Here is a 25,583-nt window from a genome sequence, read left to right as displayed (position 1 = left end):
ACTGCTACTCTGACATCGTGAATAGTTGACTTTTTAGAGATACAGTACGTGTTTCTCAACGGACAGCGAAGCTACAGGAGGGATTTTGATAGAATATTATGTTGTTCTCAACCTGGGGGTCAGGACCCTCAGCGGGGTCAGGAGTTAACCTTTGAAATGAGCTCAACCTCAAATAACTCCAGCAGTCAAATGAAACACACATCCAAAAACATCAGATATAATAGTGAAACAGTATCAATGAGCATTTTACGGCACAATGAGTACGGTGTGCTGATGTATGGTTTGGATACGCAGGACTTTAACTTGTAGTGGAGTATTCCACAGTCTTATTAGTACTTCGACTTCAAAAGCTGAATAATTTTTCTGCACTGATGAGTGTGAAAGAGTTAAATAACACTGATGAACAAACGTTACTCCAGATCCATTGTGCCAGAGCAACAAAGAGTTTTATTGAACAATATTAGTAAAAACAGAGATATCTATGTGACACATTTTAGTACATTTTGTGTATATATATATAAATATATATATATATATATAAATTGTTCAGCTCCTGTGCCTGCCTCCTAAAAGTGTGTGTCCTGTTCATCTCCCTCATTAGGCTCATCAAGCAGGTCACACATGTTGTCCACCAGGTCCTCCATCAGAGCATAAACCTGCCAGATAGATAGAAATATATGTGCATTAATATAATATATATATATATATATATATATATATGTATTCAAGGGATGTAGGACTCTGGGAGAATCTAAACGAGTACTCAGGGGACACAAGAGAGATATTATAAAAATCAAAGAAAGGTAAAAATTAGTAACACTGGCTGAGACGATCTGACTTGTAATCACTAGTATAATACTACTAGTTTAATCACTAATATAGATCAAAGCTGAAAAGAAACTGGTTCCTACAGTTGCAGGAGGATAGCGTCTAAATGGCCACTTCTTTTTAACATCCACCTCCTCCTGTAATGCAAGTCACAAACCTAACCTGAGATGATCTTGATGACATCTTAACAACAACACACTGTCGAAAACTCCTCCAGACATTTGAATCCGCTAAGTAGGTTATGTTTTCACCCCTGTCTGTGTTGGTTTGTGAACAGGATTTCACAAAAACTACTGAACGGATTTCCACAAAACTTGTATGGACAATGGATCATGGCCCAGAATGGACCCAATAAATGTTTTGTGCGCATCCGGGTTAAAGGGAAATATCCAGGACAAGTGCAATATGTAAGAATTTTAGTTTAAAGTATTCAAAAATTATTCATCAACAGAATGTAAAGAAATAAAAGTTCAGAGAAAGTTTCAGTTTCTGACAAATGTGCAGTCTTTTCACAGGTTGAGTGGTGCTCGAAATTGGTGTCCTGAAAAATTGGAGGGAAAAAAAAAATACTGCATGAAAAGACAAATAAAAAGACTTGCCTTTCTGTGCAGGAGCCTTGTGTAAACGACCATCAGCTCCGGCTCAACGTTTGGGTCATCAGGAGTTTGTGGACACACAGCGAGAGTGTCGGTCAGCAAGGCCGATTCCTGCACTTGCTTCTTCGTAGTGTGTTTCCCCGCTTCATCCCTTCTTTTGCCCTTCTTTCTGCCATCCTGGACAGATAGAAGACGGACAGAGTTAGAAAGAGAGAAAGATGTTGGTGTGAACTGCAGATGAATGGCGGTGGAGTATTCGCTGTGGAGTTGACACTGGGTTGGCTGATAAGTGGATGCGTGCGTCATATGTAATTGAAATGACCTCCCACATGCTTCAGGCCGTTTGTTATGTACTGTGCTGCTTGACTTAACATATAGCTGTGTGTGTGTGTGTGTGTGTGTGTGTGTGTGCGTGTGTAAGTGTTTGTCTGAGCGCGTGCACCACAGATGGCTTGGACAAGTCCGAGTGCTATTAATTCACACCCTAGGCGCACAATTGGAGAGCAGGTGCACGTTTTCACGCAGTGCTCAGTTACCATGGTACCCTGTGAGTAATAAGGCTGTACCTACCATGACTCAACAATCACACAGAGGAGAAAATCACTCAGCAAAATATGGACAAAACTGCATCTCCAGCCTATTTCTAAATTTAATATCAAATCCCTTTTTTTCTGCCTTTGATGGCTGACAATAGAACCATCAGAAGTGAGATCTTACACGTCCAAGAAAGACCAAAAGGGGTTGTTTCTGCTACCAGGATGCAACATCTTGTGTCTATTTGAATGTCACAGTCAGCCTCCTCATTAATATTCTCAGTCTTTGTGCTGACTATGAAAAGTTGCTGAAATTCAGATTTGTGAATAGGACGATGCAAAGTGGCTGTCTGTAATGAGGATAGGTGCAGGAAAACAATCATCCGCATTGAAATGAACGGCTGCTGTAAGTGACATTTTTTTACACATTATCTCACCCGCCCAGTCACACTGCAAAGACATGATTGGCCACACTAGAATACTACTAGGGTTTCTCTGGGGGAAAAAGCACCGCAACACACATACACACACACACAAACACACACACACACACACACACCACTGAACACACACTTGCTCCCAGGAATTTCTTGCAAAACAACATGAAATCAGAGACTATTGTGCCCACAGAGAATGTCCCAACCACAACATCGCGGATCAAACTTTTGCGGCCTGCGGGTGGACCGTGTACTAAGCCGAAAGAGCGCAGGACTACACCTGCTGGACGAGGACAGGTGGACTCTGTGTTTGTAACATCGATGCTTGGTGCTCACACACAGTCACAGCTTGTGGACAGTGTTTCCCAGATGTCAATCTTTTAATATGAAGATGCCGACCACATTATCATCACCATCATGTTGCTGCTGCTGACATACACCCTGTCACAGATTCAAAAGATGCACTGCATGTTGACGTATATTTGTACATACATAACTGTATGTATTAGTTCTGTAACTTGAGTAGCATGAGGGAGTTTAAAAATTTTCCTTTCATTCTGCAACCTTGTGTTGTATCATGACCAATAAATTACCATTTACCCTGTATCCTGAATGTGCATCAATTAGTCTAGAACACTAAAAATACTGGTTTCACAGTTGCATTTTGTGGCAAAAAGTGCCCCTCCATTACTTTGTTTCAGAAAACTGGCCTATATGACATAACATTGTAGGTGTGTGCATTAATGAGAACCAGGCAGTAGGTGGCTTGTTTGAAGTGGTGATTCTTGACACCCAGCTGAAGTGATGTGTTGTGTCTTACAATACATGATATTTCATTCATGCTCATAATCTAAATACTTTAGCATCGGCTTCCACTGAGTGGCAAAATATTTGTCCCATCTCTGTATTGTATGATTGGGCTACAGGAACACATTTACATTCCCTTTACCTCCAGTGATTTTTCACTTGTCGCTGACTTGGACTCTCCTTTGTTGACATCTTTAAATCTCGACCTCGACCCCCTCCGTTCCTCTTTAGCAGCTGCTCCCCCCCTTTTCTCACTCTTCTTATCGTCATCGTCTTTGCTGTCGGCCATATCTGTGATGTAATAACACAGAAGTGAGCAGCATGAATCCGAAAATCCTCCCATGTCTTAAAAGAAAGTCTGAGCCTCACCAGCATCAGAGATTTGGAATTCCTCCTCCTCATCGATCCATGTGTCTTTTTCTGGAAGGCCCAGCAGGTTTCTGAGCCACATTGCCTGAGTAACCATCATGTCTAGCAGTTTCCTCCACAGCTGCTGCCTGCAGGGGGCACCACACACCACCATAACCTGTAGGTTTACTACACTGTGTGTGCAACTGAGGAGCTTGGGTGTGTGTATAAAGCAGTCAAGATGTTACAACGGAGATGCTACATGACTTATGTGTGTTGGTGCCTCACCCCACAGCGGCTGTTGTTAGATGATGTGTCGATTCAGTAGGATCACAAAGCTGCAGAAGCAGAGAGTTGAGCTGGGCAAGGCCCTTTTCCTGAGCTGACTCTGGTTCGGGCAGGGACAACACAACCTTACGTAGAGAGGAACAGAAGAATGGACAAATATGTTACATCTCTGATGCCTCATCATGAAATAAAAATGTACATATGGGTACACAGTGCATTCAATGACTATGACCTGCTTAACGGATAAATCAGCTTTATTTACTGCTACACATACTGTCTATTGAAACATTTACATATCATCTGTACCTGTTGCAGTGTATTAACAGAGAGGTCCCAGATGTGTCCTGGCTTCACCTCCCGCCACAACCTCTTCAGGTCCTCCACTGGCTGATCACGGTACTGCAACTAAAATAATTTATGAAGCAGTAACAAAAGCATGAACATGTGACCACATGACTCCAATAAACTGAACTCGCTGTCACGCTCCAGAATGATAATTGCCATTGTTAGTTATGCTCCTCTTGCAACTATAATGCATGTCATTATTTTTTATTCTCCCCACAAGGGAAGAGAAGAAATATGTGTGCCGCCTTTTGTGGTGTAATATGACCAACAGCTAAGAGAGCTGTAATCGTCCTAATATTTGATGAGGACAGACGTGATTTTGAAAAGAAGGGTCACCCAATATTCCAATTACAGGTGAGATGGGCTATAATAAGAGATAATATTTTACCTTTGATGTTGGCTTACACTTTCCAATGTTGTTTCCAATCATTCCCTCCATGTCTACTGCTTTCTGCCATATTTACCTACCCCCGGTAAATATTTTCCCCTCTTAACGTTCAACAGAGGTACTGCCCAATGTCGGTCCTTGCATCTTCTCATGTATTAATAAACTGGTATTTTTTCTTGTCGTAGTAAACATGTGTGTGTTCAACCCAAGGTTTTACCAACCTCTTAGCCTGCTCACTCGCAGCATCTACCACCCTATAACTAAAATATCTGTTGGTCAAAGTATAAGAAGAGATTTGGTCTGGATTTAAACCTCTACACAGTGCTGGGACAACCTTAATAAAGGTGACAAATGATTTACTTCCTTCTTGCAGATAATTGTGAAAGCTCCATAATTATATGGAGAATTATATATTGATCCAGCTACAGTAGACTTGAACTCACATTGCATACCACAGTTAATATTAAGGTCAATAACTCTAGCTGATGTCAACATCACTAATGCAAGCTATCTAACTACTGTTAGACAGGACAGTATGCTGGGCCCATCCTGTAAAAATTTGCTAAACAGAGAATTTTTTTTTCTTCTTGTCTAATGTAGCTGGCAAGACTTATTCACTAGCTCTATATTCACTAGATCAAACTAATCAGCCTCCCACTTAAAACCAAGTTCATATTGTACTGCCATGGCAACATAAACTCTTTATGTTTCCCTCCATACAGTGCAGAGCCACTAGTGGCTGATTTAAGAAATGAGCAGTTATGATCTATTATAGTTTAATGAGCTGTCATGAATTACGATGCCAGTAATATGACTGTGGCAAACAAAATGAACGGAAAAGAACAGAACAGAAATCCTTAACAGCAGGTTGCGAAGGGGCAGCCATAATGGGCATTAAACAATGAGAGATGTCTGACACATCGGCGACACATGAAACCAGGCCACCCAGATGCGCGATTAGCAAAGTGTCTCAAATTACACGTGAAACAAAAATGACAAATTGTGTGGTGTCATGCTCTGTAGACAACACTGGTCATATTTATATTTTATACAAACTCCAAGGAGGGTCTGCACAAAATAAGACCACGATGTCACTGATCACTGAAAGAGGGGTTGAATTACCTTGGGGTTTTTGCTTAAAAACTCTTGCTCTTCAGTGATGTAGAGTTCTGCAGGAGAACTGGGTCTCTCTGGGCTGTGGACCCCCTGTAGCATCTCATACACAATCGACCGACACTGTTTCACTGCCACTATCTTTTCCAGTTTCGTCTGCACACACAAGAAACACAGACAAAAACACAAATGGGTGTTTGTTTGTGCAAAAACCGTAAACAGCAGACACACAGTTTAGTTGTACAGCACCTCCAGGAAGAGTCTCTGGTCTGCAGTTTTGTCCTGGTACAGCGACACTCCCCTTAATGTGACCTGTATGGAGGCTGCTTGCAGCAACACAGGGTGGGTATTGAGCTGCCACAGTTCAGTTTTGATGCCCGGCGTCTCTGATTTAAATATGAACACCATCCGCTTGGTATCACCTGGAAGGATCACATCTTGGATGGGGGGGGGGAGCAAAATGAAAAACAGAGAGGCTGGTTGAGTACCGGTTGAAAGACGCAGGGTGACGGGCTGACACAGGGACAAACAACGCCTGACGTAAGAGTGGTGCCAGCAGGTGTCAGATTGTGTGTGTTTGTTACCAGAGGAGGAGTTGAAATGGAAGCACAGAGTCTTTCTTTGTGACCGCAGGTTAGGAAAGTGGCATGGCAGGAGAAGCTGCTGCCAGCTGTAGTAGATAGCTGTGCTGCCCTCATTGTGGAGCTCCAGGTGGGTTGTGGCAATTTCTCCAGTCAGGGTCTCAAAGATTACTGTGGCACTGATTCCCACTTCTCCCTGATCCACGGGCGTAAGAGAAAGAGAGTTTCTTGTTTTGATGAAAATTATGTTTTCATACTCTGATTCGAAAACATAATTATACAAACATTTTATATACATTACTGTGTATACTGTTTTTACATGTTGTGGGGTGAGAATGATCTTTCAATATGTAGAATCCCCAGTTACTACTTGTTTTTCATCAGAGCATGACAGGCATGACAGGCATGACAGGCATGACGCTTTGGGCAGGAAAATGACACTTTGGGTGTTTCTTCTTTGACTGGGGCCCACCAGTAAGTTTCACTTTTAACCCACCAAAGGAAAAAAAGGCTTCAATCAATTCCAGTCATTTCTTCTTTAATCCTGAGTGATGTTAAGATGCACTCAACAAATCCACCTCGGCGCTTCTGGATACTCGGAATACCCTGGACAAGCTGAATGAAGCCATTGTAATTGTTTTCTTATACTATAAAACGAGACTATGAAACCTCACCCAACTTTCCAATGAAGTAGGGGTGAGTAGATAATGACTGATTTTTGTATTTTTTTGGATGTGCTGTTCCTTTAATATCAAGCAGTGAAACAAGTACTGAAGGAACAAATGCTGCGGAAAAGCAGATTATACTGAATTTATTAAGACAACAGGTAAACATGGAGAAAGTGTTGTCTTTGACTGAACTGGGAATAGGAAAATTAAGTAAGTAATCTGAGAATGTGCCGCACAGACGTCAGGGTTTGAGATGTTTAAAGGACGTTCTGTACCTGGTTAGTGGTAGAGTTTCCAGTCCAGGGAGCAAGCAGACCACAGAACCTCAAGGCAGGAAAGGGTAGAGCATCTGACCAAACATCATCATACTGTGCAAGTGGATCACTGAGGACAACAGGGAGATAGAGGTGCCACAAGTTAGACAATACGAATATGTATGTTATTATTATCAGTGTCCCAATTCAGCTGCTGCAATTAATGCTTATTTTCGTCATCGATTAACTGTTGAGTCAATAATTGGTTTAAAAAAAGGATGAAAAAATGCTAATCCCAGTTTTCCAGATTGTCTGAATTGCTCCTTTTGTCCAACAGTTCCAAACCCAATCACATATTGACATAAATGTGTGTATAAAAAGCAGCATTATTGGCCCAGTTTTCACTTATCACAATTAGAAAAATGTAATTCTTGTTAGAAAGTATGGCAAACATATTTTTTTCCTCACAGGTTCTCCTTCTTCGTCTCCTTGTACTCCCTCTCCTCTTCTTCCTTCTCCAGTGAGGGACTACGACACAGTGTGACAAAAGTACATGGCTTGCCGGAGCCAATCGCCTCCAGTGCATTGATAGCCTGTAATCAAAGTGACACAGACAGGTCAGCTGATTCCTGTAGTTGAACAGCAATAGCCACAGTCATTTTTAGTCCAACTTCCATAGATATGTATGTATGTCCTGGTCTCTCATATCCAGGCAGTACAGCCGGAGAGAAAATTAGGAAATATTCAGCATTTTTCGGATTATTGGAATCAGAGTTTATTCAGATTGCTGCTAAAATAAATACACTATAAAATGTGCTAATTGACTCAGATGCAGACTGAAATATGTTAAGTAAATAATAACTAAAGTTATCAAGTAAATGCAGAGGAGTTAAAGTGCAACATGTTCCTCCAAAATACTTAGAAACAAGTATAAAGTTGCAGAAAAATGGAAATACTCAAGTACATGAACCTCAAAATTGTACTTAAGTATAGTACTTGAGTCAATGTACTCAGTAAAACTCAATCAGACAGTTAGATGAAGGGTATTGCTCCAAAAGGTCACCAGGACAAAGTCAAGCTGCAGGTGTAAAACAACAATTACATATCGCACCTTAAAACAATAATTTTAAATGTAAATGACAGGGTTTAAGGTCATAAAACCAGTGATCTGTTGATCTTTACAAATTCAAATCCGATAGTCTAACAGTATCATAGCCATCAGTGTTGAAAAAAAATAATTAAAAAAATCGGATCGACTCTTAGATTTGGAGAATCACGACACCGCTAATTTCTCCTGTATTTCAAACTTCTCCACAGTTTTGAGAAGCACTCGTGACTTGATTTCCTTTCTCTCCTCCCTTCCACTGGGCTTTTTGTCTCACTTTTTGTCTGCAACAAAGCAACAGACAAGTCGGCTGCTGACAGGACAATCCGTCTCTGTCTGTGTGTTAGTCAGAAGGCACTTCAGAACTCACATCACCTCAGCATCACGAGCCCCCAGCATGACAGAACACATGGCTACCAATTCCTCTTATGTCAAATATGTGTGTGTTCGGGGGGGTGTGTGTGTAAAGAGAAAGAGAAATAGTGAGAGGAAGTCATTTGAATAAGCCTTCCCATCATCAGCACCTGTTCCTTGGAGTGTTAATAAGATTTATTGGGAACTGGCTGTGCAAAGAAGCGCAGATTTGTGTTTACGCCAGTAAACACAATGATGGAGTCATTGTGATGCAGACAGAGCAGTAAGGCACGTTTGGTCCGTTCTCTTGGGCTCTGTAGTCCACAGACCTTAGCAGTGCTACTCTATGAGTGGTCACGCTCCAGATTTCATAACTGTACCGTTGCTGTGTTAGGATAAATTTAAACACAGTGTTTATACCATGGTGCTTCATTTACTATCTCATTACGCATGTGCGTGTTTTACAGGTAATCAAATTACATCATCACATATTCGCCACAGTATTGTGACCAGCCTTCTGTGTGTGTTTTCGCCCTGATGCCTGAAAGTGTGTATACGCGTGGGCGTGCTTGTACATTTGCTTGTCTGCCTTGCCCGTGTGATGCAGTTTGTTCCATGTACAGAAAACCAAGAACAGTGTGGCCGATGATGGGTGTTCACAAGCTGTTGTGAAGAAACTGATCATGAGCAGCTCCAGCATCTAGAGACAGAGTGTCCTGAGGGTGTGACCAGCTTCAGCGTGATGTGTGGTTGGACAATTGGTCCGATGACTCAGCTGTTGTGTCGATGTGCAATCTAGATCTGAAATTACGAACATGCATTTACAAGTATGTATAAACTGTATACTAAGTGATGGTTTGGCGGTGGTATTATTGACCTTGCAAATTATCAGATCTGATATGAGGCATTTTTCTGATAATCAGAATCTTTTTTCTATCCAATTGCAGATGAAAAAATATTTTATGTAGTCAGTGTTTCCCCTAGATTATTTTGTAGCAGCTTTCCTCTGAGTCGGTAAGCTAGCAACACAAGAGGGGTTCGGGGGGCGTGCCGAAAAATGTTGAAGAATAACCCTTTAAAATGGTGACAACTGGTGAGATTTTTGAAAAAAAACAAAACAACATGACAGATTGAGACTTACAAAATGAGTCTCATTCTTACAAATGACATAACAATCAACAGATTCAAGGCATCTGCTGAGACCAGATCATTGTACAAATGTGCCTTGAACTGGGCAGAAACAAAGTAAATAATTTTGTTAATTTTCGGCTTAATCTTCTTTCATATTTATCATAAGCCTTAAAAAAACAAAAAATGAAGTGGCACAATGCTGAAACTTATTTGTTGAATCTAAATGATCTTAAATACCACTGCTAAAAATCCAGAGCAAAATGCATATAGGGGGAAACTGATGTAGTGGAGTAAAACATTTGCCTCAAAATGTAGTAGAGACAACTATAATTTTGCGTACCCAGTTGTTAATTTTATTGATTTAAATGGCTGAACTTTTACACTAAAATGATTACATACTGCACCTTTAAAAGAAATGAAAAAAACGTATAAATCTGAATAATTTTAATTTGGATTGTGGCATAATAACTTTCAGGTGAGATGAGAGGTTTTCAAACTGTGAGGTAAGAGATGCAGGGAGCTGCATAACACTGCTCTGAAAACAAGGAGAGCTGCAGCTGCAGCAGTGGCTTTGACGCACAACCCATGGGGGCAGTTAAGGTAGTTGAAAACCTCTCACCAACCAATTACATAAAAGTCTCACAAAGATGGCATGGGAGTTGTAAAATCCAATCTGAACACAGATTGATGTTTCTAAGTTTTTTTTAAGGAACTGCTAATAGCTGATTTGGCACACTTTTGATAGTGTCAATTTGTCAAAATATGATCATATAATAATAATACTACTAATACTACTACTACTACTACTACTACTAATAATAATAATAAATTTAATACAACCTAAAAAGGTGGGGTGAAGATGGCTCTCTTTGATAATTCCCCATGCCTTTTGAAAATGTCATCAAGCTACAACTTTCTATCACAACAACCTGTTTTGTACTGGAGAGTAAATAATACATTGCATGTATTAATTATCACTGATTATGCTGAGAAATCCTGGTGGTAATACCTCAAAACATACTGTTGAGTTTAATACAGGGGCCGATTAATAAGGTATAATAGGACCAGTTGTATGAACTTGAAGTGCTACTGAGCCAAAGCAGCATTCACAGTTAAAGTATCAATGCTTGTGTTACCTTTTTGCTGTCTACGTCCTGAAGGACCTCTCCAAGCTCCTGGCACTGGTACTGCATGTGCTCACTCTGGTCCAAAGTCCGAGAGTCCAGGCGCAGAGTCTCAGCACAAATTCCTCCTGCAGGATGAAACATTTCCGACACTGTGAACACAGTAGCTCTCAGTGTCTTTTCTTGTTTGGATGCAAACATTCACATCCAGTTCAGGTTGCATTACCTTCTCCTGATTTTAACAATCCTCTTGGTAGATATTTTGGGATCGCCCTTATCGTGTGAAGTTGCTGGATTTTAAAGATCATGTTATCAGGTGGTCTCTTAATCCATCTTTACAGGCTTGTGACCAAACCACAACGGTCACATATGGTCAATATTTATTCAGTGCTATTTTATATCATCTAGATGTGAGGCCCCCCATAACCATTTAAGTGGTTATGTGGGCACGTGATAAAGTGATGAGATAAGATGTGCTGTGTGCTGATGTGTTCTGCCTGCTGTGAAGCAATCTCATCTGCCAAAAATGAGAAAATGCAATTTATTGATTCATTTTCTCTGCCTGTTAATACAATTTTCAAAATGGAACCACATCATGACCTGAAATCAATATTTGCATTTCTGGTTCAGTGGATTGTTGCTTCGTTAATTTTTCTTTAACAATTGTTTGAACAACATGTTAGTTTCAAGCCTCTCTGACCATCAAGGCGATCTGCAATCCTTAAATCTTTTAAGACTTATAAAAAAAAAAAAGTCACACGACCACTTACCAGTTCTGATTTGCAACTGCCAATGTTTCTTTCCCTTCTTAAAGCAATGTCACCTCATGCTAAACCCACGTGAATACTTTAATTCCAACCAGAAGGAAAGCATCAGATAAACTATTACATGGTTACTAGGCAGTAATATTTTCCTAATGAATGGATTATGACAGTGGTTAGATGAGGCAATATTTCATTCAGGCTGAGCTATTATTCGGTATAATAGGGTCCATGTAAAAACAGCAACAGTTGTTCAGACCAATCTGCATCCTATGAGGAACTTCTGGCATCTATGGTCATGGTCTAGGCGTGATGAGTTGGCCAGTGAGAGAAGCAACTGCTCTCTTCAAGAGGTTAGCAGAGAGGTGAGTGCTTTCCCACTGTTGATCTGACTGGTTGAAATTAGACTGATAACTTGTGATAGACAGATGGTTCATCCAATCACCTGCCAAGGATTTTTACAAGGACGGTTTCCCAGATGGTGTAACAAACCATCTGGCACGTCAGGTTACTTGATGCCAAGCGTGATTATTAAAAATGTGTCATCAGAGGGAGAAGTGGACTGCTTAACTGTCACTTCACACAGTGTTTTTCTTTTTTTTTTTGGACACCGCTAGTTTTCAAAAGGCACGCGTTCAAGAACAAGGCGGAAGAACAAAGATGCAACACGGTGTACTGTAGGCGTCCGCGTGTACCTGATTCCTGGTGTATGCTGCTTGGATCTGCCATGTGTGTGACAGGTTCCCATCTGCTCTTCTCTGTCTGCGGCAGAGTGGCTGTGATGGCTCCCATATCATCTCCAGAACACTGGGGGAGATTCCCAAAGTCACTGCTCACAGGGTGACCCTAAGACAGAAAAGAAAAGGCACGAGTGACTGAAAACGCTTCAGAGAAAATGAGAACAGAGCTTTAGAGCTTTTAGCGATTGGAGAACAGTAGCAAGTATGAGAAATGAGTCCGACAGATGACTAAAGACAAAGTGGACCAGAGAAAGCAAATGTTTGTTACACATATCCAGAGTGGATGAGTGGCATTACTTGGATTAGAAATTCCCTCTGCTCCTGAGTTTCTCTGAAACGGTTGGCATGGTTCATCAGTAAGTTTTCGACTGGCCTGTCGAGCAAGCCTTCAACGATGACAATGAAAAGAGCAGCAGAAAGAACAGAGACAGTGGTAAGACATTAATGCACACTGAGTGAATTAAATATGTATCTAACATGAGCAAAAAGCGTGCTCTTTAAAGCAACATTATGCAACTTTTATACCTTCAGCTTCAAAATCATTTTTATGGCACAGCGTTGCAACAGCCACTCCGCCCCCCCATCAGGCATTACATACGTGTTTACTTCAACGTACATGTTTTCACCACATTACATTGTTATGATTTAATGAGTTGTGTTTGTAGTTAGCACCTACATAACGTCTCACAAGTGGTTATAAACCTGATTTGTATTTACGACAGTGGTGTAGCACTCAGAAACTGTGGGGCGCGCCAAATCGCGTAAAATTTAAAAGGCCAATTTCTACATAATTTTGCTTTAATTGCCTGAAATGAGACACCTATTTTGAGATTATGCATGCATGAGGTTTGTAAATAAACACCTGATTCAGGTACAAGTATGTTTTCTGTTATATAATGCTCGTGGTTCGGATCAGTTCACTAGTTCAGCTAATGTTAATACAAATTCAGGTAAGAGAGTTTATTGTGGCTGCTCTCATGTTTCCTGCTGTTGTGTTCAGGTTAAGGCTGTTATAACGATACTAAATTGATCTCTCTCTGGTGCAGATCGCTGTGCTCTCTAATCATCTCACCAGATAAGAGGCCCTGCTGACGTCTGCGCTGCATCATATGTGTGTCCCAACGCTGCAGGGCATTACTCTGGATGTTTCTGTGGCCAGAGGTGAGCCCACGCTCATTTTCCACAGCCTCAGAGGGAGGCCACCCTGGGGTCTCTGATGGTAGATCTCTCTGGGACTTTGGTATTCGCGTTAACAACTGGACAGTGGAAGGGAGGATGTAAGGAACCAGAGGTGATTAATTCATTTATTATTTGAATTAATCTTCAAGTGCAGTTGTTAGTGGGGCTGCCAAGATTCACTGATTAGTTGTTTGAAATAAAATGATATCTGTAACTATCTAGTTTCAATCAATTTTCAAGCAATAATGTCTAATATTAAGTAGTTGCAGCTTGTGTAACTTGAGAATTTGCTGCCTTTCTCTGTCATTTATGACAGACTAGACTTTGTGTTTTGGGCTGTTGGATGGACAGAAGAAGAAATATGGGCACAGATAAATTGTGATCTCTTATAATTTCAGAGATTAATCAATTAATTGTTGACAACGATTGGCCAAATCGTCAATAATGAAAACAATCATCAATTGCAATGCTATTTGTTAGTTTTGCAGAGCCTCAACTGCCATTGTTTGATTTTTTTTTTAATTTAAATACTATATTTTCAAAATGAATTGTCTTTTTAAATGTTCACCCATTACAGTGTATGTGTTCTGAAAGCACCTCTGTCATCTCCTTGGCCTCCAGATAGCATCGGAAATCCTCTAAACTACCCAGGATGCAATGTGGAAGAATCATGCCTTGGTCATCAAACCGAAGCCATTCTGACCCTGAAAAGAGAAGAGCGTGGAAGAAACAATACAAGAAACAGAAGTACAAGCAATTTTAGCCTTATAGGAACATTTCACCCAAACATGAAACTTCAGTCATTATCTACTCACCCCCATGCTGATGCAAACGTCTGCCATTTTGCTGTCCACTAAACATTTTGTGGAGCTGCAAACACTGTTTTGCGGTGAAGCTCCAGAAATGTTTTGTGGACTACAAAACTTCACCCGAATTCCATCGGCATGAGGGTGAGAAGATAAAGACTGAATTAACATTTTTGGGTGAATTAATTTCTATAAGAATGCATATTATGACTGAGATTACTTTTCTTATCTCATATGCGACTGTACAGTATGTTATTATCCATGAGGACGAAGGAAAACAATTAACCTGTGCAGTCTGGAGGTAGAGAGTCATGGTCCAGGTTCAATGGATGAGTTGGTTGTGCCTTATGCGTACGAGCCATGAGCGCTGGTCTTTGACGGCTCTTGGGTGGCCTTGGTATATGAAGCTGCGGTCATAATCATATACTAAGTTACATATACTACTGCTTTAAAAGAGAGTACCTTGATGTCACACACACAAGATTTATAATGCATTTAGGCAGCAAAATAATCGTCTTATAAATAAATTAGTGCATGTGAGTGAAGTAGGTTTACTTTCTTAAGGTCGGGGGCTTGAACAGCCAGAGCCTGGGAATCCTCGCCTTTAAGAGTGGAATTCTTGGACTGGTCATCACCCAGAATGTACACCTCCTCTGATGGTTCTGATTTCTTGTCTTTTGGAGGAAAGAATATGACAACAGAGTGTGTGTGTGACTAACAGGTTATGACAAACTGGGTGCTAGAATACTGAAAAGTATTGTCTCTCTCTCTCTGTATCTCGAAAAACAAACTATTATGATTCATGTTGTTCATTAGTAATGTCCTGATTTTAACCTGCCGAAAGTGAAAAGAGGTTCAACTTTCATTGTGCACAAGCACACACACACACACACACACACTGAGCCAAAGTGAAAACCCTGGAACACTGACATGGTTATGCAATTCTGTTAATTTCTCTTTTTCACGCCAGGCCTGATTATGGTTTCCATGGCCACAGCAACAACCATCATGAGTCCTTGGCTTTTTGTAAGTGTTTCACTTTGTTTCCTGCATGTTTTCAATTGCAGACTCATTTCAGTTTGTTAGATGAGTGCTTTGCTTCACTGGAGGCAAGAGATGCCCTTGGCCTTTGAGGAAAGAAATTGCTACAGCGTTTTAATACATCTTTGCAAACAGTCTATGCCCATGATACTGACGTATTTTCTGATTTAAAGTTTGGTTATCCTTCCTCTGGTTCCAGGCATCCACAGAAGCAGGGATGTGTTGCCTCCTGAGCTGACTATATGAAAACAGTTGTGGAAGACATCTTAGTAGGCGAGCTGCATTTACAAAGATACTGCTCTTAAATACTGTATTGAGCTACATTTTAACATGTATTAGATAAGTTGATGAAGGTTCTCAGTCATGCAGTTGTCTCTCTGTCTGCTCTGGATATTTTAGAGGTTTTGACAAGGTCCAGTTTGTTTCATTAAATAACTTTACCAGTAACTTTACCTGCATAATCTCATCACAGATTATAATCAATAAATATACTTCGATGTACCGGTATGTATGATTAAGATGTTCTAGTAGCTAGAAGTAGTAGCCTAGTTAAAAGTGAATATATCGCTTTATATATTAATCTCCCATGCATGACAAATGGCCTACGTGGATATTTAGGCCTATTTTGATGATAAAGCCGTTGGGATTTTACTTGACTGCATTATTGATAACGGAATACCACTTTAAAGAGGAGGAGCAGGTTGGTTAATGGCAGTGAGGCTAACACTTAATGCAACGTTAGCCTCCAAACAGAAAGACAGACAGAGTTGAAGTACAGAGACTCGTGGTTGTAGCTGACCTGGCTGACCTGCAAGTCCTAACTCCTTCCTTGGTGATTCACCGCGGCTCATTTCGTCTAAAAGTCGTTAAAAACAGTAGTTAGCAGCTAAAGTTGTGTAGCCTAGCGAAAGTTATCAGTGCTAAACGAGCAAGCTAACTGCTAGTGTAGTGTAGTGTACCGTAACCATGGCAACGGACGCTCCACAACGGCGGAGCAAAGGATGCCCTCTCTCTTTTATTCCCTCTCTCTCTCTCTCTCTCTCTCTCTCTCTCTCTCTCTCTCTCTCTCTCTCTCTCTGTCATGCCAACGTGCATGCATGAAAACACGTAAACACCAAAATACTGTATCATCAGTTAACTGCATGTTAAAAAATGAAAAGAGAAACAGCATGTATGAAATCGTGACTTTCCAAATGCATTGATGGAAAAACAAATAGTTTATCTTAATAAAGAGCTTTTCACTCTCATCGACCGTGCTTTCTCCGGGTAACTGCAGTCTAAATGTTGCAATCTTAATCTTCAAATGTGATTTTTTAAAAATATCTATTCATAATTATCTCCGTGTACAACCACATTCTCATGTTCTACATCAGCCAAACAGCAAACTAGAACAAGTCTTCCAAACTGACATAATTTTCATAACAACAACAACAACAACAACATTATTATTATTACTATTATTATTATTATTATTATTATTATTATTATTATTGTTGTTGTTGTTGTTGTTATTGTCATTGTTATGATTATTGGTTTTTTGTTGTTGTTGTTGTTGTTGTTGTTGTTGTTGTTGTTGTTTTTATTATTATTGTTGTCGTTATTATCTTCAATAACATTATCGCCAGACACACATCATGGGTAAATAGACAGAAATCTGGTCTTTGCTCTGTGGAGCCGACATTAAGTTTCCTGAAAACACGGCGCACTCCTAAAGAACACAGTCCCTTCTGTCAATCAGCATGACGCGGGTCAGGAGAGCCTATTGAGACAGCTGACATCAGCTAAAGACCAGCTCGAGCGGGCCTATAAAACGTCGGATCATAGACTCTGCTCACTTTGTTGTGGGTAACCACGGGCCAAAGCAACGATGGAAGTGGGCAGCATCTCCACCGGCGCACAGATTACCTCCATCCCTGCTCCGCACCGGCTCAGCTGCTCCTCCATAGACGGTCCACAATGTCACGGTAACATGGACGGGCAGTGCGCAGGGTCCTCCAAAGTCTTAATGGCCTACAAAAACGCGTCGCAGCACCTGAGTTCTTCGGGACTCAAAGCGGGCTTGGGGTTTCTTAAAGTGGCCACGTCTCAGTGGAAACAGGAGAAGAAGACGCGCGCAGAGGCAGCCGTGAGACAGCTGTCCACTGTCAACAGCAGCCATCCCTGCAAAAGATCCCCACTGGATCAGCTGGCAGCTCTGGTTCTCCGCGGTCAAACCCGGCAGCGCCACATCGGCCAAGAGCACCGACAGGACCCCCTTCACTCCACCAAGCCGCAGAACTGTAAGCGCATCGTGGTTCTTGGTGCGCCACGGGTTGGCAAGACCTCCATCCTGAGAAGATACCTCCGGGACGGATTTGTGGAGGAGTACAGTCCCACCTCAGAGGATTTTCTCAGAAAACTGTTTCGTATCCGCGGAGAGACTTACCAAATTGACATCCTGGACGCGTCCAGGGAAAGAGACTTCCCAGCCAAGCGGCGGCTGTCTATCCTCACCGGTGAGTACTGGCTCAGTCGTCTCTGTCCTGCAGGCTGTTTTCTTTATCTGTTCCTAACAGAAGAATCAGTGCAGGTGGTAGATGCATGCGTAAAAGGTGCCTGGATATGTCGAGAAAAACAAACTCTTGGAGTAAAATAATCAGGACATGCTTTTAATTGATTTCTTTTCCATGATAATTTCTTTTGCAGGAGACATTTTTCTGCTGGTCTTCAGTCTGGATGACCGCAGCTCTTTCGAAGAGGTCTGCGCCCTGCGAGCGGAGATTCTGGCTGCCAAATCCAAGCTCACCAAATCCTCTGTGCCAGAGCTGTGCGCACAGCCGCCGGTTCCCCTGGTGGTCTGCGCCAACAAAGTGGACCTCCTGGAGTCTGAGAGAGGAATATCAAAGGCAGAGGTGCTCCGCGTCCTCGGAGACGACTGTGCCTATTTTGAAACATCTGCGAAGGACAGCACGAATCTCGAGAAAGTCTTCGAGACTTTGGCAAAGCGAGGCGGGCTTCCGGCCGAAACCGGCCCGTCTCAGCACCGCAAGGTCTCTCTCCGCTCGTACCAGGAACTCCGCTCGGGCCGTGTGCCGGGCAGGGGGAGTCAGGCCCCGGGGCGCGATGATCCCTGCGGCGCCCTGCACCCGCTGGCTCGCCGGCCCAGTTTTCGCACGGATCTCCGACAAGTCATTGAGCCACATAGGGCAAGAAAGGCCGGCAGAGCGCTGGAGAAATGTCAGATTCAGTGAGAGACTAAAAGAGTTTGAGTGTTGTGGAGCGAATAAAACAAAAAGCATCGATACTCATTGAAATGTATAATGCATTATCGCTGTCAAGTTACATGGACTTGAGTGTATGTTTTCAAAATAAAATATATTTTAATATCACGACGGCTTGCTTCTTAATATCTATCTATCTATCTATCTATCTATCTTTGTGTGTGTGTGTGTGCGTGTGTGCGTGCGTGCGTTTGTTATCCAATCACTCAACTGTGAAGGAGAAAGTGGGAGTATGTTGAGTCAGGAACCTTGAGCATTTGATTACTGTATGACTCTTGCATAATCTGTATTCAGAAATCTATTAGGTGGCAACTCTCTCTCTCACCCACTCTTTTTTTTCCTTTTCCTGTGTGTGTGTGTGTGTGTGTGTGTGTGTGTGTGTGTGTGTGTGTGTGTGTGTGTCTGTGTGTGTGTGTGAGTGAGTGTGTGTTATGCATGGGTTCGTGATTGCCAGAGGTCCACAGCCTGAATCCCACACATCCTGAGCAACCGCATCAAAGTCCAGGTTTCCAGTTGGCATATACCTTCCCGTCCCACACTTCTCTATAAATGACTCCTCATCCTGTGCGCCCCTCATGCACGTCAACCGGGAGTCCACGCAAGTTATGCAGCTTTCACCTCCACGCTCGGTGCTGTGTGAAGGGGCCTCTCTGTAACAGGCCGATGAGATGTAAGGCGGGCGTGTTGGTCTGCTTACATCTCCAAGTGTAGCAGGCGGGTAGCGCCAAGACATGACATGTCAGGCTGAATGTCCTGTCACCAGACTGCATGAAATATAATGTGGGAAAGAAGCAGTTGGACCGCAGTGACTGCTTTGACACAGTTTGAGACACCTCACACACATCCATGGGTCATTGGAAGCATATAAAGAGTGTAGGGCTACTCTGATGGATGGTTTCTGTGAAAGAGTAGCTGTCATTCCATGTATTCTTGTGCCTTTATTAGTGGGAGGCTTACATTTTGCAATGCAATCCAGAGAAAGTTCCCCGATCACACATTTGAAGATAACAAAAAGTAAACTAATATAGCACATTTGCCAACATCTTAGAATAGAAAACAACTTAAAATTCAACACGTAGGACCAAAAACTCAAATGAAATATCCAGATTATTGTGATACAATGATTCTATTCTATACGTTAGGTTGATAATTACGCTAAATTGTCTGTAGGTGTGAATATGAGTGTGAGTGGTTGTGTGTCCCTATGTCTCAGCTCTGTGATGAACTGGTTGTCAGCTGGGATTGGCTCCAGGCCCCCGTGACCCCGAAAAGAACAAGCAGTTTCGGATAATGGATGGGCGGATCGTTACACCCCCTGTCCCTGCTACCTAGTTTACTCTCTCTGTTCGAGGCTTTTTGTGGTGACAGTGTCCGACCCACCTTAACTCAGCTGCCTGATCTGCACATGTAGTCTGTCAGTCAGCCTCGGTGCAAGGTAGCGGTGAAAAGGAGTGTCATTAATTTGGAGCATTCTCTCAATAGACTGAGGTTGGTTTTAATAGCTAATGGAGCACAGATGGTATGCATTTTCAACATGGTAAAAGTGAGTGTCTGAATGTGTGTGTGTGTGTGTGTGTTTGTGTGACTGTCAGTGTGCCAATTTGTAACAAGCTAAATAACAGGACACTGCCTCTCGTGCACTGATGAATGGACTAATAACACCCATCCCACGCTGTCACCCAAAAGTAGTCATAAAAGTGCTGCCTCTCACCCCTCGTCTTTACGTCTGTAATGTGATAATCACAGCATTGTCACTGACCGGCCCCCATGTGTATTCTTTTTTCTCAGAAAAGCAAACGTGAGAGTGGTTTCTTTAATGTGGGAGCCCTAATTGGGTGCCATTGTAAAAGGTGTGCGGTCAGGCTGTGTGAGTCACGGTGCCTGAGAGCCTCAGAACTCAAATCTATTTTTGAGTATAAAGTGCCCCTCCTGACAGTGCATGCAGGGAAGCTCATATCGATTTAAACGTATTGTTGCTTGGATTCATAATATGCATAGCCTGATGGCCTGGGATCATGACACAGGCTAAGCAGTATACAAAGGTAGCGAGGTCAGGTTTACCATTCCAGTGCAGTGCTGCAAACTGAGCCACATCACTGGAGGGCGTTTAGCAGGTTACACACAGCTTCCTCTACAGCCACTAAATGTTTTTTTTTTTCGCATATGCAGTAGTACACACACCTGCTGTATGGAGAGTATCCTTAATAGAGCTGCATACACACCACTTAAAGCTCTGTTAATACCCTGACTGGACACTCGCTAATTGTTTGTCCGTAAAGCTCATGTTGTGTTTTGGCTACTCAAATGTAACACCATCGAAGGACTGACTGTGCCAGAGACATATTTTGCAGATGCTGAATGGCTGTGTGTTCATGTTTTCTCTCTCTGTAAGTGTGTCAGTCTGAAGTCGACCTTGCTGCTGTCGTGTGCTGGGAAGTTCACATTGCAGGAAACTGCGGCCATTTTCTGTCCTGTGTGGCCCCGAAGACTTCTGCTGCACGTGTAGTCGTACTTGTCATCCAGCTCTTTGTTACAGCGGTCACTGCGCACACAAGGACACAAACACACACACACACACACACACACACACACACACACACACACACACACACACACACACTAACGCTCCTGCCTCTGTCTGTTTGCACGTGTGGAGGACTCACATATGTTCCTGTTGTTCTGTCTGTTGGTCTGTCACTGTGACACCGAACACACACACACACACACACTACTGAAACCTGATGCTGTTTTTCCACTCAGCCCTGTCCTTCGCCAGAACAAATGTTCTGATCATAAGCTGTTAGTTCTACAAGCCCAATTTCTTTGCATTTCCTTCTTGACGCACAGTGTGGATGCTTGGTGTCGCACATGCAAAACGCTGTACAGGCCATTGAAGTTGGCCGACGAGCAGAGTTCGGAGGGTCTGCATCATATGCTCAGAAGGAGGCTAAACTGACATTGTATTCCACCTGCAATTTTCTGTACAGTGTTTGTGAGAGTTTTTCTTTTTCCGAATCTTGTCCTTTCACTGATGTTAAAATGTTTTTTGAGGAGTCTTCCTCGCCTGTAAAACCTGCTGAGACACAGACAGGGATACAAATAAACCCGACCTGTCCGGCGAGCATGTAAATGTCTCATCTGGGACAAGACATGTCAAAGTCTTGTCAACACCTCCTCTACTACGATTTCAGACCTCCTTAAGTATGAATGCATGCAACCAGTAGGATCAGAGTGTCCCCTACTGCTGTCGTCACATCATTTCCTGACTTTCTGTGGGTGCAAACACGAGGTGGAGACATGATGGTGTCCACACCTGCTGTATGGAAAGTTGTTTTTGTCAACAGTCCAATCAGTCGCTAGTTCACTGCGGCAGGGCCAAGATCATCCCAAAGAGATAAGGATGTGGGGAGGCAGGCAGCTTGTCACGCAACGAGATGACAGAAACATGAAAAGACAGCGATGGAACAAGCTGAAATGATGTTGAAATCTGTATGGGGTTAAAAACGATAATACATCCTTGAAGATTGAGTAAAACCCTACAAAAGTTAAAAACAGTCAAATCTGACATTTTAAATTTGCTAAAAAAGTTGCTTAGTTTATCTTTTTTTTTTTTTTTTGTTAAATGGATGTCAAATGCATGATAGTTAATGATGTCGATGTTGCGCCCCGCCACAATTTGTGAACTTCCTTCTGAAGGACTGTCTGTCCACCCTGGTTGAATCGAGCACACTCTGTGGCGGACCCTGCCACCTTTCTAGCGTCCAACAGTGTTCTGGGGACCTTATTTTCCCCAGAGGACAGCCTGTTTATTCAGTTACTGAAACAATACATGTTCATGAGTTTGTATTATTAAGCAGTTCATTAATATTGTAAACATTAAAATCATTCTCCAAAACTACATAGTGCAAATGTCAGTACGTTTCCAAGACAATCATGTGATTATCATTTAAAGAGCTTGAAGGCAGCTTATTGTGTTACACTTCCTAGAGCGTACAGAGACCTGTTCACAGACCCAGGGAGCTGTGGACCTCACCATACAAGGAAATAGGACGCCCCCTGCAGGCAGGAAGAGCTCTACAGGGAGAAAGTGAAAGTGAACAAAGTAAGAAGCTATGAATGGTTTTACAAAAGTTTGTGTGAATTAAGGGGTTTTTGTCAAGGGCATGAGGGCAAGTATGTGTGTGTGTGTGTGTGTGTGTGTGTGTGTGTGTGTGTGTGTGTGTGTGTGTGCCTTGTGCTAGAGAACTCCTGACTGCCGAGTCTAGCCACGATTTTCTTGTGTGAACCCTGAATTTAATTTATATTAAAAGTTAAACATCTCTCTCTCTCTCTCTGTTTGTCCTTCTCTCTGGCTCTCTCTCCCTTTAAAGGAGTTGAACTTACAGAGATGATGAGAGGATGGATCCCAGGTTTCATTCTGCTCGTGCTGCTCATGTTATGTGATCAAATCCACTGCCGTTATCAGCAGGAACTGCACGTTACACGTACATCATGAAGACTGCTTTCACAGGGATGCATCAGCTTTTAATAGACACACAAACACAGTGACACAGATGCACAAACAAGGGTGCAGCACAGCAGGTATGACAGTGGGGAATGCTGCTATGCTTCATAGTGTCCACTAGAGGGCAGACAGAGCCCTATGTATGTATATTTGTGACATTTTCAGAAGACCTTTCATAAATTCATCATTGAACCTAACTCTATGAATGTTTTTTTGAGACAACGTAGTTTGTGTTCCTCTCATTCCGTCACAGAAAAATGAGAGCTGTAGAAATCATTGGAAGTGAAACCTGCCATGATAAACATGTTCTTAACAAGGGGATGTAAACTTTTGAGCACCTTTAAAGCTGCTGTATGTGTCAGTGCTCGCAGTGAATGAGAATTCATCAAATCAAAGCAGTCAAGTGTGATTTCATCGATAATTCTCTGCAAATGATTGGAAATGTGTAAACAAACACACCTCCTGAAACAGACTATTTTATTTATTTATTTAACACCTTTTTTTGTTTATTCATGTCACATCCTAAAGACCTGACAACCATCCTGATTGGAAAAACTGGAGCAGGAAAGAGTGCTTCTGGAATCACCATCCTGGGTACAAACGTCTCTAAAGAGGAAATGTCGCGGGCTGTCACAGAGAAGAGGGAACGACGGTGGCAGGAACGTTGTCATCATCGACAGCCCGGGGCTGTTCGACACACAGAAAACACAAGCAGAGGTGAAAGCAAAAATGAAGGACTGTGTTTACCTGTCGGTGCCTGGACCACATGCCTTTCTGTTAGTGATCAGTCTGAAGTCAAGATTCACAGAGGAGGAGAAGGCAGCTGTGAAGTGGATCCAGGATAACTTCGGCTCAGATTCCTCCATGTATACCATAGTCCTGTTCACACATGCTGACTTGTTAGAGGGTAAATCTGTGGAAGAATACGTGAGAGAGAGCAAAGATCTACAAAGACTGATAAACGAGTGCGGAGGAAGACACCATTTACTCATCAGTGATACAGGACGAAGCAGAACCCAGGTCAGAGAACTCCTGGAGAAGATAGACAACATTGTGAAGTCCAGCGGTGGAAAACATTACGCCAATGAGATGTACCAAGAAGCCCAGAGGGAACTTGAGGAGGAGAGGAAAATGAGGGAAGAGGAGGAAGAACGAAAGTAGAAGCAAGAGGAAGAGAGGATACGGTGGAAGGAGAGGAAAAAGTGGGAAGAGGACAAGAAACAGTGGGAGGAAGAGCTTAGGAAAGAGAGAGAGATTCAGACAGGAGGAGGGCAAGTTTGATTGGCGTGACATGGTAGCATTTGTTGAACTACTGAGGGTCGGTGTAGATTATTATAACAGTAACCCTGAAGTCGCCAAGGAAATAAACCAAGCAATTGTTGAAGGTTCTAAATACATTAAAGACGGTGCTAAGCAGTTGTTCAAGCAACTCGTGGAGGGACTAAATTATGCCTATAACTGAACCAAGCACTTGTGAGATGGCTCAGCATGAAGTGAAGAAGTATCAGTGTGCTGTCTTTACTGCACAGGAACTTAACAGCCCAGCATCTAACTGTCATACAGTCACAACTTTGCACAGATAAAAGTTACTTTTTATCGCCTCATCGTCGCCACTTAAAGCTCACAGACAGTAACTATTAACTGCTTTCGCTATTTTTATTATTTCCTGCTGTGAATAGACCGACAGCTGTGATAACAGTTTATTGAGATACATCTGTTCAGTTGATCTGTCCGTACTGTCTGAAAAATGATCTTTCAAATTATAAAGCTCTTTGTTAACATCTGCACAACTCGATTAATGTATCTTTGATTTCCCTTTAGAGTGGTGATTAATTGTCAAATTAAGCATAACTTTTCTCTCACTTATTCTGTGAATGAGTGTGTGTAATAATGTTGCATATGTGCACACTGAGCATTTTCTTTCTGTTCGAGAATTTTTAAGATTCATGTTGCGTGAAAAAAACACGTCTCAGTCAAAGCCCCAGTAGTTTTTTTTTTCTACTACTGAAATGAGACGTGTGCTACATACAGATGTTTTTCTATGTGTTTTTTATTGTGTCAGCAAAAAAAACGGTGACTAAAGTTTGAGGGTCAGTTTGTTTCTCCTGGCATTCGTTTATAATTTCATTTATTTATTCTTAAGGCTGTGATTTCACTGAAGAAATTAGCAAAGCCACAGTTGTAATATTAATCATACAAAGTCACGTTTAAAGCAAAATTATGTAGGAATTTGCATTATGTGCGATTTGGTGCCCCCCAGAGTTTCTGAGTCCAACACTGCTGTCGTATATACAAATCCCAGGTCTGTAACAATTTGTCAGACGTAATGTAGATCTTAATTAAGACCAAACTCGTCGTGGCCTCTAGGTTGCCCGTCCAGTGGTCAAAATCC

At 42.1% G+C, this 25,583-nt stretch overlaps 2 protein-coding genes, 1 long non-coding RNA gene and 1 pseudogene across 4 annotated transcripts; 3 read left to right on the top strand and 1 right to left on the bottom strand.

Annotated features, from left to right (window-relative positions):
- Nucleotides 1–485: 485 nt before the first annotated feature.
- Nucleotides 486–16,419, bottom strand: mycbpap (mycbp associated protein). 2 transcript variants are annotated; one of them, XM_030416653.1, is made up of 19 exons: nucleotides 16,236–16,419; nucleotides 14,942–15,060; nucleotides 14,673–14,793; nucleotides 14,178–14,284; nucleotides 13,474–13,657; nucleotides 12,699–12,787; nucleotides 12,357–12,507; nucleotides 10,913–11,028; nucleotides 7,655–7,779; nucleotides 7,208–7,316; nucleotides 6,268–6,460; nucleotides 5,933–6,120; nucleotides 5,693–5,839; nucleotides 4,144–4,242; nucleotides 3,838–3,962; nucleotides 3,571–3,698; nucleotides 3,344–3,492; nucleotides 1,428–1,601; nucleotides 486–656 (listed from the first exon to the last, which is right to left on the bottom strand). In XM_030416653.1, exons 1-19 carry the CDS (start codon nucleotides 16,276–16,278, stop codon nucleotides 567–569), a joined length of 2,457 nt encoding a protein of 818 aa, XP_030272513.1. In that variant the 5' UTR covers nucleotides 16,279–16,419; the 3' UTR covers nucleotides 486–566. The 2 variants fall into 2 exon arrangements, with proteins under 2 accessions (XP_030272513.1, XP_030272427.1); XM_030416567.1 differs by having other exon boundaries at nucleotides 16,227–16,418.
- LOC115581616 (uncharacterized) lies at nucleotides 15,270–15,928 on the top strand. Its single transcript, XR_003984052.1, has 2 exons — nucleotides 15,270–15,412; nucleotides 15,627–15,928. It is a non-coding gene; the product is annotated as an uncharacterized LOC115581616 (long non-coding RNA).
- A 778-nt stretch (nucleotides 16,420–17,197) lies between the features above and the next one.
- Nucleotides 17,198–18,795, top strand: rasd2b (RASD family member 2b). The gene is made up of 2 exons (XM_030416779.1): nucleotides 17,198–17,922; nucleotides 18,113–18,795. The coding sequence occupies exons 1-2, from the start codon at nucleotides 17,295–17,297 to the stop codon at nucleotides 18,655–18,657; spliced, it is 1,173 nt and encodes a 390-aa protein (XP_030272639.1). The 5' UTR covers nucleotides 17,198–17,294; the 3' UTR covers nucleotides 18,658–18,795.
- Nucleotides 18,796–23,703: 4,908 nt separating this feature from the next.
- Nucleotides 23,704–24,418, top strand: LOC115591254 (GTPase IMAP family member 7-like; annotated as a pseudogene).
- Nucleotides 24,419–25,583: the final 1,165 nt, after the last annotated feature.

This window comes from Sparus aurata, chromosome 1 (assembly GCF_900880675.1).
Source record: "Sparus aurata chromosome 1, fSpaAur1.1, whole genome shotgun sequence".
NCBI classification, from domain to species: domain Eukaryota; kingdom Metazoa; phylum Chordata; class Actinopteri; order Spariformes; family Sparidae; genus Sparus; species Sparus aurata.
Note: the sequence above shows the minus strand (reverse complement) of the source record. Positions and strands in the feature narration are given on the sequence as shown.

What these genes read in the sequence shown, in the direction of transcription:
- mycbpap (XM_030416567.1), bottom strand. Translation starts at nt 16,278, where the DNA reads ATGAGCCGCGGTGAATCACCAAGGAAGGAGTTAGGACTTGCAGGTCAG. An exon ending in TCAGCAGGGCCTCTTATCTG is followed by an intron (nt 12,788 to 13,473) that starts GTGAGATGATTA and finishes TCATCGTTGAAG; the next exon opens with GCTTGCTCGACAGGCCAGTC. An exon ending in CCATTTCAACTCCTCCTCTG is followed by an intron (nt 6,121 to 6,267) that starts GTAACAAACACA and finishes CCCCCATCCAAG; the next exon opens with ATGTGATCCTTCCAGGTGAT.
- rasd2b (XM_030416779.1), top strand. Translation starts at nt 17,295, where the DNA reads ATGGAAGTGGGCAGCATCTCCACCGGCGCACAGATTACCTCCATCCCT. An exon ending in GCGGCTGTCTATCCTCACCG is followed by an intron (nt 17,923 to 18,112) that starts GTGAGTACTGGC and finishes TTTCTTTTGCAG; the next exon opens with GAGACATTTTTCTGCTGGTC.